The 17,914-nt window shown below is 38.9% G+C and overlaps 1 protein-coding gene across 2 annotated transcripts in view; it reads left to right on the top strand.

The window, feature by feature from the left end:
- The window catches only part of IKZF3 (IKAROS family zinc finger 3), a 78,918-nt gene that overhangs the window by 12,283 nt on the left and 48,721 nt on the right, over positions 1 to 17,914 (top strand). For both annotated transcript variants that reach the window (XM_019638469.1, XM_019638470.1), the window contains exons 2-3: positions 9,900 to 9,953; positions 11,971 to 12,072. In XM_019638469.1, the coding sequence (XP_019494014.1) occupies positions 9,900 to 9,953; positions 11,971 to 12,072 (156 nt within the window). The remainder of the gene's footprint in view (positions 1 to 9,899; positions 9,954 to 11,970; positions 12,073 to 17,914) is intronic.

Below are 17,914 nucleotides of genomic sequence, written 5' to 3'. Positions count from 1 at the left end.
CTACTATAATTGCATTTCTGAGGTTAGGGATTTTAGATGTTTGAGAATGAGTGTGCAATGGATTTTTTTATTAAAGAATAACTTATACAATAAATACAAATGTCTTATGTAGATAGTTTGATTAATTTTTTTACCAATATACAATACACACCTTCCAGATCAAGATATGGAATGTTCACATCACCCGAGAAGGTTCTCTTGTGCCCATTTATAATTAATATACTCCTTTGCTCCAAGTTAAACATTATTCAGACTTCCATCATCTTAGATCAGTTTTCCTGTTCTTGAATTCCATATAAATGGGATATACAATATGTGCTTTTTGGTGCCTAGCTGCTTTTGCACAACATGCTTTTGAGATCCATCCATATTGTTAATATTTATTAGTAGTTCATAATATTTTATTGTTTAGTGTGAATATACCACAATCTGTTTATTCATTCAAATGTTGTTGGATGTTTGATTGTTTCCAGTGTTTGTCTATATTATGAACATTCTTATGCATGTCTTTTAGTGGACATATACATTCATTTCTCTTGGAGAGAGATCTAGGACTAGCATTGCTGGGTCATAGGGTAGGTGTATATTTAGCTTTGATACTGCCAAACAGTTTCCAAAGAGGTTGGGCCAGTATACCCTCCCACTAGCAATGTCTGAGGGTTCCAGTGGTTCCACATCTTGCTAACACTTGCTGTTGCCAGTCATTCTGTTTAATTTTAATCATTTTGGTGGGTGTGTAATGGTATTTCACTGTGGCTTTAATTTGCATTTTCCTGATGAGTAATGATGTTGTGTACCTTTTCATATGTTTATTGGTCATTTGGATATCCTTTTTCTAAGTAGAGGCTGTACAACCCAAATAGGGGAATATTGGTGGAAATTCTAGCATCAGGTACCAGGGGGAGGACAGTTAAATTAGTTAAGATATCCACTCCATTTCTAATATTCTAATTTCATTTGTTATAGGATCATTTTTCATGATCCTATAAAACAGTTCTTATGGTGGCAAGATTCCAGGAATAATTATATATGGTAGTAATAAAGAAAATTGGTGAAGGATCTTTCAGAAATAATAGCTAACACTTCTGTGCCACATTTATAGTCCCGTGTTAATGTTGCAATTGCGAATATGTACATTTTTTTAGTGAGTGACTCAGTTTCCAAAGCTTTTAGTTAAAAAGTAAAAATGGACATTTGAGACAAGAGAAGCTTTTTTTTAAAGAAGCATGGGGATGGAGAGTCAGTTTACTGTTATGAAGATAAAAAAGAATGTCAACGTTCAGAGACAGCTTCCTTGGCAGCTGTCAGGCATCAGTGCTGCTGGCAGCTGGCAAATTCAGTGCAGGAGCCTTTCTGAGGTTTGATATTTTGCCCTCCTTTAGCACCTACACTTGCTACTGGGAAAACAGACCAGCCAGTGGAAATGTGATCTCTAAAACTAGAAGTATAATTTCGTTAGCTGGTATTCTTAATTGAATGAAAATTACTTAACAGTATCAAAATAAAGGCAAGTTTATAACCATTTGAGTTAAAAATATGATTACAGATTTTGTTGCTAATTAAATATTTCGTTTTGTTCATAGAGAGTTTATATTAGTGCTAAGAGGTAAAAACATTCACATGTGAATTGTTACGAAATCTTAATTAACCAGACGCCTGCCACTTCCAAGTTTAAATCTTATTTGTAATCTACCCCCCTTCATTTTGCAGCACATAAAATGCTAGAATCTCTGAGAAAAATCTTGGTATCATAATAAAAATTCTACCTAGTAAAATTTTTTTAAATGATGTCTTTGTCAATGAAAAGAGAATTTGAAGGAATAAAAACAAATTTGAAATTGTCATCTCTCAGTAAGCATGTGATGAAGGCTTGTTTTCAGTACTGGTAGGAAACAATTTGAGACACTAATAAAGCTTTGAATTTGTAGAGTGCTTTGGAAAGCTACAAAAGAAATAATCTTTAACTTTTATAGCCCAATATATTTGTCAGCTATCTCAATAATAGAAGTTACACCTTTTACACGATTTGTTATTTAAGAGGTAAAGTGTCAATGGAAAACACTGGTGATTTAATTAAACCTTAAAATATGTCAGGAGATTGGTTATTTAGTTGTGGGAAGGGCAGGAGGGCAAATGGTATAAGAGTGTTAAATAGGGTTTTTTGCTAGATAATTTTGGCTTTTAAATGAGACAAGAAAAATGATTTTATCTAATGATACCAAAAAATCCTACTGGAAATATGATGCCATGTATGTATTTGTATACCTGCATATAAGTACATTTTAAAATATTTTATCTGGATATTTGGCATCACATGGTGGTTATTTTTTACCCTCTGAAAAGTCACATTACTTTTTCAGCCAGTCAAATTTGTAAAATGCTTCGTGTGAAAGGTGCCATCTAGATGCTTTATAGCTTTGATAATTGCATTCATGGAAATGACAGCCTTCTCCTGAAATTCCAGTTATAAGAATTTTGGAAATATTGATAGAAAATGGTCATTGTTAAGCTGTTTCCTGGTATAATATCTTAAAATTTGTGGTCGATACTTAATTTTTATACATGGCTTGATTTATCTCTTTTTTCGTGATGCAGAGTTTTAATGTTTGTTTTAAAGTTGTAACTTTGTAATGGTGGTATCCCAAGCGGCAGTGAGGTATTCTAAAATCTAGAACAGTGCTGTTTGGTAGAACTTTCTGCAATGATAAAAATGTTTTTTGTGCTGTCCAGTAGTGTAGCCACTAGCCACATGTTCTCTGAGTACTTGAAATGTGGCTGGTGTGACTGAGAAACTAAATTTTTAATTTTAATTAATTTAAACTTAAATATCACATGTGGCTAGTAGCTACTCTGTTATCACAGTATTAGTATTATTATAATAATAAATCTAGAGCAGAGCTTGGCAAACTTTTTCTGTAAAGGACCAGATAGTGACAGTTTTAGGCTTTGGGAGTCATACAGTCTCTGTCACAACTACTCATCTCTGTTGTTGGAGCTTGAAAGCAGCTATAGACAACACATAAATGAATGGGTTTGGCTGTGTTACAATAGAACTTTACTTATGGACACTGAGATTTGAATTTCATATCGTTTTCAAGTGGCATGAAACAATATTCTTCTGATTTTTTTCCAACCACTTAAAAAATATAAAAACCATTCTTAGGGCCTGCCGAGTGGCGCGTTGGTTAAGAGCTGGCTTGGGTCGCCAGAGGGCCCCGGTTCGGATCCCACATATGAGGGCCAGTGACACTGCCCTCTACAGCTAAGATGCTGAACAACAGCTCAACCTGGAGCTGGGCTGCCGTGAGTCACCGGCGACGGTGTAGGCTGCAGTCCCCTGCTGCAGTGAGTTGCCATGGGCTACCGTGTGTAGCCAGCAGCCAGCAGCCACAGTGAGCGGCTGTCCAGAAGCGGGCGACTGATCTGCCTCACCTGGGAAGAGCACAATGATGGTACCAACTTGGGCCAGTGAAGCAACGTCTTCCACAACTAGACTGAAGAACAAAAGGAGAGCAACTTGTCTGTTCCCCTTCCCCCAATTCCCCAGCGCTGTTCCCATCCCCCCAATTCCCCAATTTAAAAAAATCTTAAAAGAAAAAAACCATTCTTAGTTCACATGCCACACAAAAACAGGTTGTAAGCTGAAGTTTATGGAACCTTGATCTGGAGTGTTCATAAGGATCAACAATAGAGATGTAAAACTTTGTGTGTTTATTCAATAAATATTTACTGAGTGTCCATCATGAGTGTGTGCTATTTTGGGAGCTGAAGATACAGCAAACTAGCAATAAAATATACAGACAACATCCCTGTTCTCATGGACCTTACATTCTGGTGGGGGGAGACAGATTAAAAAAAATAAGGTGGTGACAATGAAGAAATTTTATGAAGAAAATAAAACAAGGTAAGAGAAAAGAAAGTGACAATGGAATATGACATTTTATATAGGGTAGTTAGGTAAAGCTTGTTTGGTAAGGTGACTTTTAGGCACACACCTGAATAAAGAGAGGAAGTGGGCCAGGTGTATAGCTGGGGGAAGAACATTCTGGTGAGAGGGAAAGGTAAATTCAAAGGCTCTGCATCAGGAGCACGCATTACCTACTAAAGTAAGAGGAGAAATGCAGAAAGTTGACAAAATTTATATTTCAGCAAAATTAACCCACTTTGGAATTCTTCCATCATCTGTACCAGATGTGTATAAACATCAGTACAGGAAACTATATTTCTATCAAAAGCAATATATGGACCCTTCCTTAGGTTTTTAGAGCGTTCTTTTGGAAAATATTTTAAAGCTATGTTGACTGCCGAAACATTGAAAAGACCCCAGTAGACTGCCTCAAATGGAAATTTTTGAGGGTTTTTTTTTTGACTGACTGATGTGTAAAATGACAAAATGGCCCATTAAAACTAAAAAGGTTTTGCTGCACTTAGAAATATTTAACAGGTTTCTGGTCTTTGGTTGGGAATTCCTTCACCATCTATCCACTACTGGGCTTCATGTTTTTATAAAAACCTTTAAGGTCTTTATATGTATACTTCAATCTGTTTTGTCCTTGTGTTTTAAGTATTTTTTAGTACCTAAGAAGAACATATATGTGGCCTTATTATAGATGGTTTTAATGTCTCCTTTTAGCTCTGAATACTAAGGTAGTCAGAATCTCCTCTTTGACACTACTCAGTTACTTTTGGTGTTATTTACAACACACAAAGGCCATTTGAAAAAAAATATTTGAAAAAAAATATTGAGAACTATCTAAATGTCATTTTCAGAGGGTTTAAAGGACTCAAGGGACTAGGACCTTTTTCCTTGAGGTCACCAAATCAAAAGCCAACTTGCTCTGTACTAACTAAAAGATGTTTTCACATGAAAGTTGCTCATGTGAAACCTTTGAGCTAGTTTTCTTTCTTTTTTTCTGTTAAGAAACCCTTTAGTGTGCAATTAAAAGTTTCACAGGTAGCTTTTTTTTAATTAAAAAAGAAACAAACACCAAGAAAAGGTACAATACAGTACAAGAAACTTTTTTTCCAGAAATTTTGAGAGTAGCTGACATAATACTCTATCACCCTTGAATACGTTAGTATTTATGTTCTACTGTCTCCTACATAACCACAAAACAGCGATACAAATCAGGAAATGAACAATGATACCTCACTACCATTTAATCCTCAGACCCCATCCACATTTCTCCATTTGTTTCTCTAATGTCCTTTACTGCAGGAGGATTCAGCTCACAATCACACACGGTATTTATTGGTCATAACTCTTGACCCTCCTTCAGTCTGGAACAGTTCCTCAGTCTTTCATGACCTTTACACTTTTGAGGATTACAATTCAGTTGTTTTGTAAACTGTTCCTCAATTAGAGTTTGTTTTCTCATGATTAGATTCATGTTATGCGTATTTGGCAGGAACATCACAGAAATGATGCTGTGCTGTCTTCATTATCAGGTGGCACTTAATTTTCATTTGTTTCATTACTGATGATGATCACTTTGCTCAGGTACAGTGGTGTCTACCAGGTTTGGTTCTCTACTATTAATATATAGTTACTCTTCATCTTTAATATGTATTTTAGGGAGAAGCATTTTGAAACTTTATAAATATTCCATTCGTCATCAGACTTTCAATTTCCAAATGTCAATATGGACTCATGAATTTCTTTTTCTTTCAGTGGGTTATAATCCAGTACTATCACTATAATTTTGTGCTCCTTTGTCGCAGATTTGGCCAATGGAAACCCATCAGGATGATTTTTATATCTTCTTCATTCTGTGAGCATTTCCTTGCTTTCTGGTACAACAAAATGTTCCAGACTCATATTTTCCCTGCCCCAATCCTGGAATTAGCATTTCTCCAGGAAGCCTGGTTTCTTCAAGTGGAGAATGATATTTAGAAGTTAATATCTGGATGCTAGAAGCTGTTGTAGTGTCAATGCTCCCTGGTGCCCTCAGTGGACAGAGTGAGGAACTATATACCTATATAAGTGTGTATATATACCTATACATATACATATACATATACATACATTGATACCTATATTTTATATCTTTTTTATATAATAGAAGCCTGCATTGTTGCCAGTGTCCCCATTTCCAATACAGTACTACACGTTTTCATATTTGTTAACTCCTCTGACAGAGAAAAATCTGGCTCTCATGATCTTTATTATATTTACTTATTTGATCAATCCTTTATATAGCCAGTCATCCATTGCTACTACCATATCTTTCTCAGCGCAGATGCTCTCTTAGCCCCATTTGGGTTCTGAAATCCTGTACCACAGCCACTGTTCTGTGTGGACACTCCTCTCAATTGCTTGGGCTCTGACACCCCCATGCAGGGCTGCCTCTAATATGTGAGTGCCACCCCATTCAACGTTCTGACACTAGGCCACTCCCATGCCTATGAGTAGAAACTCTCCTCACTCCATCTGGGCTCCATGGTGCTAGCCCCCACTGTTCCCAGGTGGGTGCCTTGCTCACCCTGTTTGGCTCTGAAACCCCACACCAGACCACCCCATGCATGGATGCCTTCTGCACTACGCTTAGGCTCTGATGCCTCGTGCTAGGTTGTACCTTAGCTTGGATACCCTCTTCATCCCTTTCAGACTCCAGTACTCCAAGTCAGGCAGTTCTCCTGCCTGAACACCCTTCTTGCCCTACTCAGACTCTGACTTCCCATGCTTTCTGCCCTCTGTGTAGACTCCCTCTTCACCTCATTCAGAGTGCCCATCCCACATAGGCACACGCCTCATGCTGGTTGGTTCCCAGCAGCCTGCCCTGAGCTGCCCCCTATTCTTTGCATGGATGTCCCTCTCACCCATCTTGGGTTTTGACACCTATACTAGGCTACCTCTTTGCTTATTTTTAATATGTATGTATTTTCCCTGCTTTATGCTTTGCTGATAACATCTAATGGGTTCAGTGTTAAATTTTAAAAGTTAGAATAGAATGTAAGTACAGTGACTATATTTTTTTTAATTAATGTGACCAGATTATAGTATGGAATATTTAAAATCAGTACTATCCTAAACAGTGTTGGATATATAATTACCATTAAAATAAAGAACAAAGGTGATTTTTAATTTCTAGTAATGAAGGTTTTACTTCCTATTGAAACAACCTTAGAACAAATAATTGTAGATTCTGGACACTATGTGACAAAAACCTATTACCTGAAGACATTGGAAAGCGACAAAACCAACCTGTTTTATGGGGGTTTTTTGCCCAAGGGTAGGCCCCAGTTTTAGCCTTAGGGTGACCAACACTTGGATAGTTAAACCACAGTTTTACTGGCTTAAAAAATCATAGCAACCACAGGATCTGGGAAGTAAGGAAGGGAATCCTGGAATGGAGAAGAGAGAGAGTGTCTTTGTATAAATTCTCTGGCTGATCCAAATCTCTAGCTGATCCTTGAACTATACATATGTGGGTCAAATTCTGAGCAGCCCATCTGAGGCTAAAATAACAGAAATTTATGTTTCTGCAAGGGTGACTGACTTGTTTCAATTTCCCTGGGACTGTGAAAGTCCTATGACCTGGGAAGCCCTCTATCCCAGGCATACTGGGACATCTTATTACCCTAGCTGCTGCCTGTCACAAGTGAGACAGAATTTGAGTTTGAGCCTAGGCAAGTTAACTACACCCTTTAAAGAGTAAAATAAACAAGAAAAACTCCCATATTCTTCAAAGGAACATAACAGAATACAGAAATTCTGTAACATATAATTTACAATGTCCAGGGTACTATCCAAAATTATTAGGTCATATGAAGAAGCAAGAAAATGTGACTCATACTCAAAAGAAAAGGAAATCAATGGTGACTGACCCCAAGATACTGGAATTGGAAGACAAGGATCTTAAATAGCTGTAATAATTATACTCAAAGATGTAAAGGAGGGCCAGCCGAGTGGTGCGTTGGTTAAGAGCTGGCTTGGGACACCAGAGGGCCCCGGTTCGGGTCCCACATATGAGGGCCAGTGACCCTGCCCTCTGCAGTTAAGATGCTGAACAACAAGATGCTCAACCTGGAGCTGGGCTGCCGTGAGTCGCCAGCAAAGGCGTAGGCTGCAGCTCCTGCTGCAGTGGGTTGCCATGGGCTACCGTGTGTAACCAGCATCCAGCATGAGCAGCGGTCCAGAAGCTGGTGACTGATCTGCTTCACCTGGGAAGAGTGCAATGATGGTGCCAACTTGGGCCAGTGAAGCAACGTCCTCCATAACTAGACTGAAGAACAAAAGGACAGCAACTTGTCTGTTCCCCTTCCCCCAATTCCCCAGCGCTGTTCCCATCCCCCAATTCCCCAATAAAAATCTTTTTTAAAAAGATGTAAAGGAAATATGCTTGTAATGAATTAACAAATAAGAAATCTCAGCAGAGAAACTCTAAAAAAGAACAAAATGGAAAATTTTAGAACTAGAAATTCTGATACCTGAAATAGAAAACTCACTGGGCAGACTTAACAAATTAAGATCACAGAAGAAAAAGTAAGTGGATTTGAAGATGTCAATGAAAGTAGTCTGAACAACGGAGAGAAAGTAACATGGCGGGGGGAGTGGGGAAACAGAGCCTCAGGGAACTATGGAAAAATATGTAAAAGTTTAACATACATGTAATTGAAATCCTAGATGGAAAGGAGCAAGAGAATAGGGCAGAAAAAGTATTTGAAGAAATACGGCTGAAAATTTCTCAAGTTTGGTGGGAAACATAATTTTACAGATAAGAAGTTCAGTGAACCCAAGCAGGATGATTTCAAATAAAATCACACCTAAGCATATCAGTCAAACTGCTGAAAACCAAAGGTAAAGAAAGCATTCAGAAAACAAAGAATTTTACACACACACACACACACACACACACACACACACACCACACACATAACACGCGCACACACACACAATGCAAAACATCACTGATTTCTCATCAGAAACAATAGAGTCTAGAAGATAGTGGAAGGCTATCTTTAAAGTGCTGGAAAGGGGCCGGCCGAGTGGCGCGATGGTTAAGAACTCGCTTGGGACGCCAGAGGGCCCCGGTTCGGGTCCCACATATGAGGGCCAGTGACACTGCCCTCTACAGCTAAGATGCTGAACAACAACAGCTCAACCTGGAGCTGCGCTGCCATGAGTCGCCGGCGACGGCGTAGGCTGCACTCCCTGTGGCAGTGGGTTGCCATGGGCTACCGTATGTAGCCAGCAGCCAGCGTGAGCGGCCAGCAGCCAGCGTGAGCGGCCAGCAGCCAGCGTGAGCGGCCGTCCAGAAGCCGGCGACTGATCTGCCTCGCCAGAGAAGAGCACAATGATGGTGCCAACTTGGGCCAGTGAAGCAACGTCCTCCATAACTAGACTGAAGAACAAAAGGACAGCAACTTGTCTGTTCCCCTTCCCCCAATTCCCCAGCACTGTTCCCATCCCCCCAATTCCCCAATAAAAATCTTAAAAAAAAAAAAAAGTGCTGGAAAAAAACCTGTCAACCCAGAATTCTACATCAAGTAAAAATATCCTTTAAAATTGAAGGAAAAATAAAGACACTTCCAAATAAATGAAAACTAATTTGTCACACAGTGGCACTACTAAAAATGCTGAAGGAAGAAAGATGATTCCAGATGGGAACTCAGGTCATAAAAAAAATCAAAAGCATCAGAAATACAAAGATATGGGTTAATACAAAGCACTATTGTTTTCTCTTAATGTCTTTAAAATACAATTGCTGTGTAGATAATTCCTTTTATTCTCTTTGAGGCACTTTTTAGGAAGGATGTAGAAAAGGAATCATTCTGCTCTGAAGAGGAAATTTGCTGCTAAGGCTTCCAAAATGATATCCTCATTAAATTTAGGATGCTCAATTCTGAAAAGAAAGTTTACTTTAAGCAGCTAATATTTATAATCCTTTACTTTTCAGATACAAAACCAAACGTGGAACTGAAAAGCCCTCAGGAGCAGTCAGTGCCCACAGGTAACATCAGGTCTTTCCTCTCTAGAAATATAACTTTACTGAAAATACCAAAGAAAGAGGAACATTCTGATTGCAGTAAAAATGCTATGGAAATGTGTTGGGGGAAAATGTGGTTATCTCTTCCTGATACAAAAATAACTCATCCATTTAGATCATATAAGTAAGTTCTTTGACATCATAGGGCGGAACCACACACCCCGCCTAATGTTAATCACTGTTTCGTTTTGTTTTTCTTTTTTCAACTGATTGATTTGAATAAAGACAGTTTTTGGTGAATAACATAGTAGCTTGTATTTGAACAACTTGTGCTTTGCACTCTAGAGCAGTGTGATCAAACTTTTTTTATAAAGGGCCAGGTAGTAAGTATTTTAGACTTCGTTGACCACATATGGCCTCTGTTGCATATACCTCTTTATGCTTTTTATAACCCTTTAAAGATGTAAAAACCATTCTGCCTCCTGGGCTCATACAAAAACAGGTCATGGCTAGATTTGGCTCTTGCACTACAGTTTGCTGACCCCCACTCCAGAAAAAATTATGAACATTTAAAATAATTCATTTCCTAAAAATAACTTACATGTTTTCCCCATTGATTAACTCACTTTGAATCACAGCTTATACTATATTACAAAATTTATCACTTAACTGCCTTTTTGTGTTACTGTGAGTTGTAACCTTATATTTTAATTGAACCTGTACCTCGTATTAATTGTTCAGGTATGCACTTTGTGTTAGTCATTTCAGGATAGAGAAAAGTGAACCACTGTTTAAAACAGAGTCTGAGAGTTCCTAGAATATATGTTATGCAGAAATTAGAAACTTTACCTATTTATAAATCCAAACATGAGTCCATGATGACCACATTTTAAGGACCTCTTAGTGATTTATGGAATATGTTTCCATTTTACTCCTGCATTCCAGTAAAAGTCCTGCTCTATGTGTTCAGTCATGGCTTCACCTGAAAAGAATGTCACTGCAGAGTTTCTAGTCACTTCTCCTACTTCAGCCCAGCTTCAACGCTACAGGATTCAATGTCTGACTATTTGTTGTGTGTAATGGGTTCTCAGTAAATATTTCATTGAGTATTGCGAATGAGTTTGGTAGAAATTGGGTACCTTGCCAGCTCATTTATTTTGTTATCTTCTTTTTGTTAAGCTACCATGCTTACCTGTGAAATAATTCCAGCTACGTTGTCCTCTTTTTCTTACTTCTACTATTATCAGTATTTATTATACAAAATTATATTTCTGTGAAACTTGATTTTTAACAAGTCTGCTTTTTATTTAATCATGCTTTTATTATGTCTGCTCCCTCTCACTAAAGAACTCCCATAACACTTGGTATTTCCCTTAATCTTTTTTCCGAGTATACCTTTTAGACTTGTATTATTATCTTTTGTTTGAGTCTTGCATTGTAGTTGTGGGCTTACCTATGTCTGCTAAGTATAAGCTCCTTTGGGACAGGAATAATGACTTATTCATTCATATCTGTCGTTTTGTCAGCATTTAGTAAACGTTTGAAGAAATAAAGGAACTCGAGGGCCAATATGTTTTCCACAGAATCACACTTATAATGTGAATAGAAAGGGAACATAGGAAGCTTACAGGCTTCCTCTAAGGAAAGCATCTTTCCCAAATTGCGTTATGCCAGTATTTTCAGGCTCAGTATTGCTCATCACTACATAGTAATACTTCTTAGTCATAAATAGCAATAACATCCTACTGAATATTGTGAGTCATGCCAAAGGAAAGAGAATTTCTGTTTAGAAGGAACTTGAGTGCATTTTAACTCAGGTGAAAGAAATAGTCAAGAAAATCATGTTTAATGGAAAGCTGCATGAGCCCTAGATATATTTCTAAACTTCAAGAGTTTTCACATATATCCCATTTGAGGTATATGTGAAAGGGATACTGGCTACTAAGGGATTATGGGAAGCTAAAATGGAAGTCTCCTAAATACATGTTTATAAAAATCCTTTAAAGTTGACTGCATAATTAAAATTCTTTTTATCTCCTAGAAGGCCCAGTGAATTTGAATGACTACGATTTAACCAAACCTCATGCAACAGAAAATGCAGACAGTGCAGAATGCCCAGCCAATGAAGATGAAGATACAGGAGGTGAGCTATAGTGTACAAATTAGAAACTAATGATTATAGGTATAGTTGAGGCTTAACATGAAGAAGAAATCAGGAACTGTCCAAGGAAAACTTGCATTTGTGGATTGAGTTGGGAGTAATTCAGTTTTGTTCATTTTACAAATATTTGCATTTATTAATTTGCTATAGGATATCAGCAAATTTTGAGAATTTAAGGTGCTTTTTCAGTGTTCATGTTATGCTAACTTCATTTTTCAAATAATGTTTATTTTACTCTTTTCATTATAAAAATAATACATGTTCATTACAGAAAGTTTGTCTGGGGTGTTTTCCAACACCAACAATGAGTTCTCCAATTCTCCAGACCCCAACTGGGCGTCCAAAGATTCAATTCAATTCTCATACTAACTCCTAGAGTTAATGCAGAACCCACAGGGTAAGGGCTCAGTCTCACAAGACTGCCCTCGCTTCAGACACCAATGTCTCCAGTTTCCCTGCATTTCTGTCCAGCTTGGCTGCAAATTTAGGGTTTGCCGCAAACCTTCCTCTATTAACAATTTATTATAAAGGATACAACTCAGGAACAGCCAAGTGAAAGAGATGCATAGGGCAAGATATGGGATGGGAGAGCGTCCATGCCCTCTCTGAAAACACCACTCTCCCAGCCCCACAATGTGTTCACCAACCTAGAAGCTCTCTGAATCTCATTGTTCAGGAGTTTTTATAGCTCAATCTGCAGTCTCCCCTCCCCTTCCTGGAAGTTGGTGGATGGGTCTGAAAGTTCCAACCCCCTAATCACTGGGTCTTTCTTGTGGCTAAACCATCCTTAGGGCTATCTAGTGTCCCCACCCTAAGTCACCTCAGTAGCATAAACTCAGGTGTGATTGAAAGGGGTTTGTTATAAATAACAAAAGACTTTTATCAGGAAATTCCAAGGGCTTTAGGAACTCTGTTACAAGACTCTGGGACAAAGACTAAATGTATTTTTGTATTATACCACAGACCACCCTCTGGTCTTTGATCACAAATCCCTTATAGCAAAAGGATCAAAAAAGTCAAGAGATACTGGTATGGGGAAGGAAGAAACTTTCCTCTACCCTTCAGGGATCTTTCAGCTGGTCTAATAATTACATCTCCATGAGACAGATTAACAAGAACAGATAATCAAATTTAATTACATATGTACATATGGGAACCCCACACACATGAGAGGTTCAGAGACAGAAAGGGAAAATGAGGCACATTTGAGATTCTGAGCTAAGGATGAGATAAGGCACTTTGGGGCTTCAGAGGGTCATTGCAGGATAATAAGAAGAGCAGATGTTCAGTAATTAGTAGTTTGCCCTGCCATATAGATAGGTTAAAAAAAAAAAAGGTTATCTCTGATAATCTCGTACAGGCAAGCCCCCTAATTCACATCCTTCTAGGTAGTTAAGGAGGAGCCAGAAATTTCTCTTAAGCCTGCAAATTCTCAGTTAGCTTTAGCAAAATAATCTGCACACCGTAGAGACACATCTTGGAGTGACTCATTCTGAATATACGCTGGTATATTAGGAGAGTCACATTCAGTCATTAATGATTAGTCCAGTCCCTCATCATATGGGCACATGTCTCCCAAGGTGAGGCTACTCAGGTTTGCAGGCTTCCATTTGATCTCGTCAGGTTCCTAAAGCAGGAGTGGTCTCAGCAATATATGGCTTCACCTTTCCAGGCATCTTCTGTTGGGTTGTCGGAAAACTCATGACGTATTTTTTCTGTTTTTCTTTGCAAAAATGCGTCATGACTGTTCCGACAATCCAATATAATTGAGCTGAGAGACAATGTTATTCTCTTGCTCTGAGCCTCTCTTGAGATTTTAATGTAATATTGGATTTTCTTCATTACATTACCCACTGATTGATTCCTTTACTCTCAGCTGCATCCCTCCTACTCTCCATTTATACCTGAACTTTTCCACCCTTGGAAGGAACATTAGGTTTGGTCACTGTGCTGGTCTAGATTGCAGGCAGCAATACTAGCCTAGCCAGTGGCTCCTGCTCACTCCTAGTTGTATAGGGTAGACTTACTTAGGTCCAGAACTAGTGGGCTATTTTTACCACTAGGCAATATACTGTTAAAGTTACTGTTAACCTCAATTTTGCTAAATGGAGTGAAGGCACAACTTGCTCTATAAGGCCCTTAGGAATTCTGACATAAAGGCTTAAAATTACAGTTACAATTTCTTACTTAGGAATCATCCCAGTTTCTGGCACTTTTAGTTGCAGGCCTGGTCCTGTGACTACTGCATCAGATAGGAAAGAGAAAGTGGAGGTGATGTGGGGAAGAAAAAAAAGTATAGTCATCCTACCAATGTCTTCTTCCCTTGGGAAAAATTGCAGTCATACTAGCATCTTTCCCCACCCCTTTTCCCCCAGGTCCACCAAAAAAACCCCAGAGGAATCTATCTAGTAGGGACACTCCCTTATGTCAAGTGTGAGCACACACTCTTGAAGACATGTAAACCAGCCCTTTATGCCTACATCTCCCCCGGTCTTAAATAGCCAATGTTTCAGTTGCCTGTTTCAAACCTCTATGAAACTATTACTCTGAGGAGGATATCTCTCTGCCCATTGTTTGACATTATGGGCTGTAAAGTGTGTTTCTTGGTCTGAAAACCTGGGAGTCCAAACTGGTACAATATCTTCTGTTCCAGTTCTTTTTTAGTACTCTGACCATTTGCATCTGCCACCATGTAAGCAAAGTCTAGTCCAGAGTCAATGTCTATTTCATCAAAACCCATTTGTAGCCCCCCTGGAACTGTCATTGGTTCAGTGTAATCCACTTGTCAGCTATGTGTGAGGTCTTCCCCCTGAGGAATCTTACCCATAGCCATCCATAGCCTCTGTCTTTCTTGTTGACAGACAGAACAGTTCTTTTTTGAATTCTGAGCCTCAGAGTGTGCAAAAGAAATATATCCAGATTCACCCTTCTGCACTGCTGCATTCCCCAAATGTCTACTCATTTAATGGACGCAAGTGGCCACTTCAGCGAGTACACTGCGATATCCATTCATTGGTTCCAATGATGGATATTGGCATGCCCTACTTTAACGCACCCCTCATTTCCCATAGTGATTTCCATAGGGCAGTGCCCCATATGGGTGTCTTTTTATAGACCAGGTTTCCATTGTCCTTTGCCTATCCATATGGCCAGGTCATTGACCATGACCCATTAGTCAGGTAAAAACTGAAACAGAGGCTTTTATAATTGTGCAATTCTTCCATCACTGCTAAGAAAACGGTATGTAATTCATCTCACTGAGCTGAATTGTTTTTACCTTCTTCAGAGTGGTAGTCTTCCAAACAAGATATTGTCCATTTACCTTGGAACTGCCATCCATAAACCAAGCAGTTCTTTGTTGCTTAGTCAAGAGCTATCGATAGGGTATTGTCCCAGTAATGATAGGATCTGGCAGCTCCTCACACAGTTCCAAGCCAGTCCTAGGAGAAAAGAGACTCTCTGCTCATGAGTATCTCCTGCTAGCGTTCCACAGGTAGCATAATCCTGTATAAACTATTTCCATTTTATTATGGAACTCTGGGCACTGCCCTCTGCCATAGTGTATTTATCTGATATCACCTAAGACATCATGGGTATTTGAGATATTAAGATTGTTTTTTGTCCTGGCAGTCGTAGGGACAGTTTCAATTAATGTCCGATAGCAGCCTAGTAATTGCCCCTGAAATGGAAATCCTCTAGCCCAAAGCCCCAGTAGCAATTGATAGGAAGCACTCTCAGGCTTTTGCCATAAGCCTTATGCTCCTCATAGAGCTATCACACGGAATTTGTCTGTACCAGCACTCCAGCTTCTCTTTTGTGCTGTGTGGACTTGGGCAACCTTATCCATTTCCATTTGGCATGTTCAATTAATATCGCTTGAAAGACAAATTTACATGTCTTTATTTTACAGAAACACTTTCCCAGTCAGACACAATGTCCATCTTTATAATACATTCAGGTAAAAAGACACTCAGCCACTTCAAACATACCAGTTTTCCCCCAAACTTTTACCTTAATCCATCAACCCTTACATTTTTAAGTGTAACCTCCATTAGAATTCATCATTTGGTTTTCCAAACCTAGGTAGGGGAAGTGTTCCCCAATCAGACATAATACCCATTACCATTAAATGTTCAAGTAAGGGAGACACAACTTTTTCACATAAAGCCAGTTGAAATGTTTTTCACCCAGACCTCCATCTTAATCTTATTTACCCTTACATTTCTATACTCTCTCAATTTAATTGAAGACCCAGTTAGGGCTTCACCAACAAGTTTTGGTATAATAGTACATGAGGCTCCCATTTCAGGGTGCCCCAGAAACTTTTCTTCTCTACCCCATGACTATTTTACACTTTGATATGCAAAAGACTTTGGGTCCCTAGCAAGAGACAGAGCCAAGGGACCCTGGCCCTGGCCTTTTTGTCAACCTTTGTCATGATTAATCTGCCTATTGCCCCTGACAATTCAGATCAGATTTCTCATTGTAATCTTTGCCTTTTGACTTTTTAAATTGGGATGAATAGAGTGGACTTTTGGGGGGTCCTTTAACATAGGGGAACAAGCAGGAGGCCCCTTTAGTCCACCCAACCTTCACAATGCTGTATTAAAACCTTTGTTCCAACCCCATCAATGTTCATTTTATTTACCCCATTTCTTAATAACCATTTAAAAATTATTACCCTACTGAGGTGAGTCCCTTAACTTTCCCCTTTCTTTTTCTTCTTTGTTTTGGCCCTATCGATATTTCCTTTATTCACCTTATTTTTTAATAACTATTTATAATTTTCTACCTTATTGGGACAAGTCCCTTGACTCTCCCCTCTGCCTCTTCTCATTTTCTTGTTAATTAATCTAATGTTTTTTATTAGCATCTGTAAAACCCAAGAGGGGAAGCTGAAAAAGTAAATTCAATAAGGCTTCTCGGAATGTTGCTTGATTGTGCAGCAGTAAGGTTAAATGAGGTGCCATACAGAAGGGACCCGTTGTTTTAACTGTGTTTTCTTACATTCTGTATGAGTCTCTGCAGCAACCATTTATCACAGGGCCAAATTATATTAACTATATTTTCTTATTTTCTGCATTTTGATGCTTTGGAGGCCTTACAGACCTGAGAAAAGACTGCCCCTATCAGGAATAACCAATTCTTAGACATAGGAAAGGGCTTGGCCAGGAGATTGCTTTTCATATACAGACCAACCAATTCAGAATCCATTACCCCCACCCGTCTCCTTACCATCTCATACACTAAGCTAATATTTTCCCTGCCTGAAATCCCAGGATGTCCCTGGGCCAAGTACTAAACAACTAGAGACTACTCTTAATGTCCCACAGCCTGCCAGAATTATTTAAACTAGCCAATCCTAAACTGTTTATCCTATTCTGCCCTGCTTTCTCCCAGAAACTCCAATAAAGGCTCTGGCCTAAGATTTTCCCTAACCCCTTTTTTCTGCCTTCAGACTGACTGTGGTGCTTTCCCATGTGACCCTGCATGGCATGTGGTGCCTCCTCTCTGGGACCTCTATATAATAAGCTGCTTCTTTCCAAACGTCATTCTTGTCTCCTTCTGTGGCTGTGCTGACTTTACCATACCCTATCCAACATGTATGTTCTTAGAACACCCCCCTTAAACCATAACATTTATCATGACCTGCTAACAAGCATATTCAGTAGGTAAATATCTTGATTATCATAAAGCTAGTCCCATATGGCTTATAGACAAAGCATATCAGCTGCTTATCTGGGATGTTCCACTTGGCATTTGTAGAGGGAGCTGGATAGTCCTTCTCAGGATAAACAGACCTTACAGTAGCTTTTATCCAGTC

The sequence above is a fragment of the Hipposideros armiger genome, unplaced genomic scaffold (assembly GCF_001890085.2).
Source record: "Hipposideros armiger isolate ML-2016 unplaced genomic scaffold, ASM189008v1 scaffold_40, whole genome shotgun sequence".
Taxonomy (NCBI): Eukaryota; Metazoa; Chordata; class Mammalia; order Chiroptera; family Hipposideridae; genus Hipposideros; species Hipposideros armiger.
Note: the sequence above shows the minus strand (reverse complement) of the source record. Positions and strands in the feature narration are given on the sequence as shown.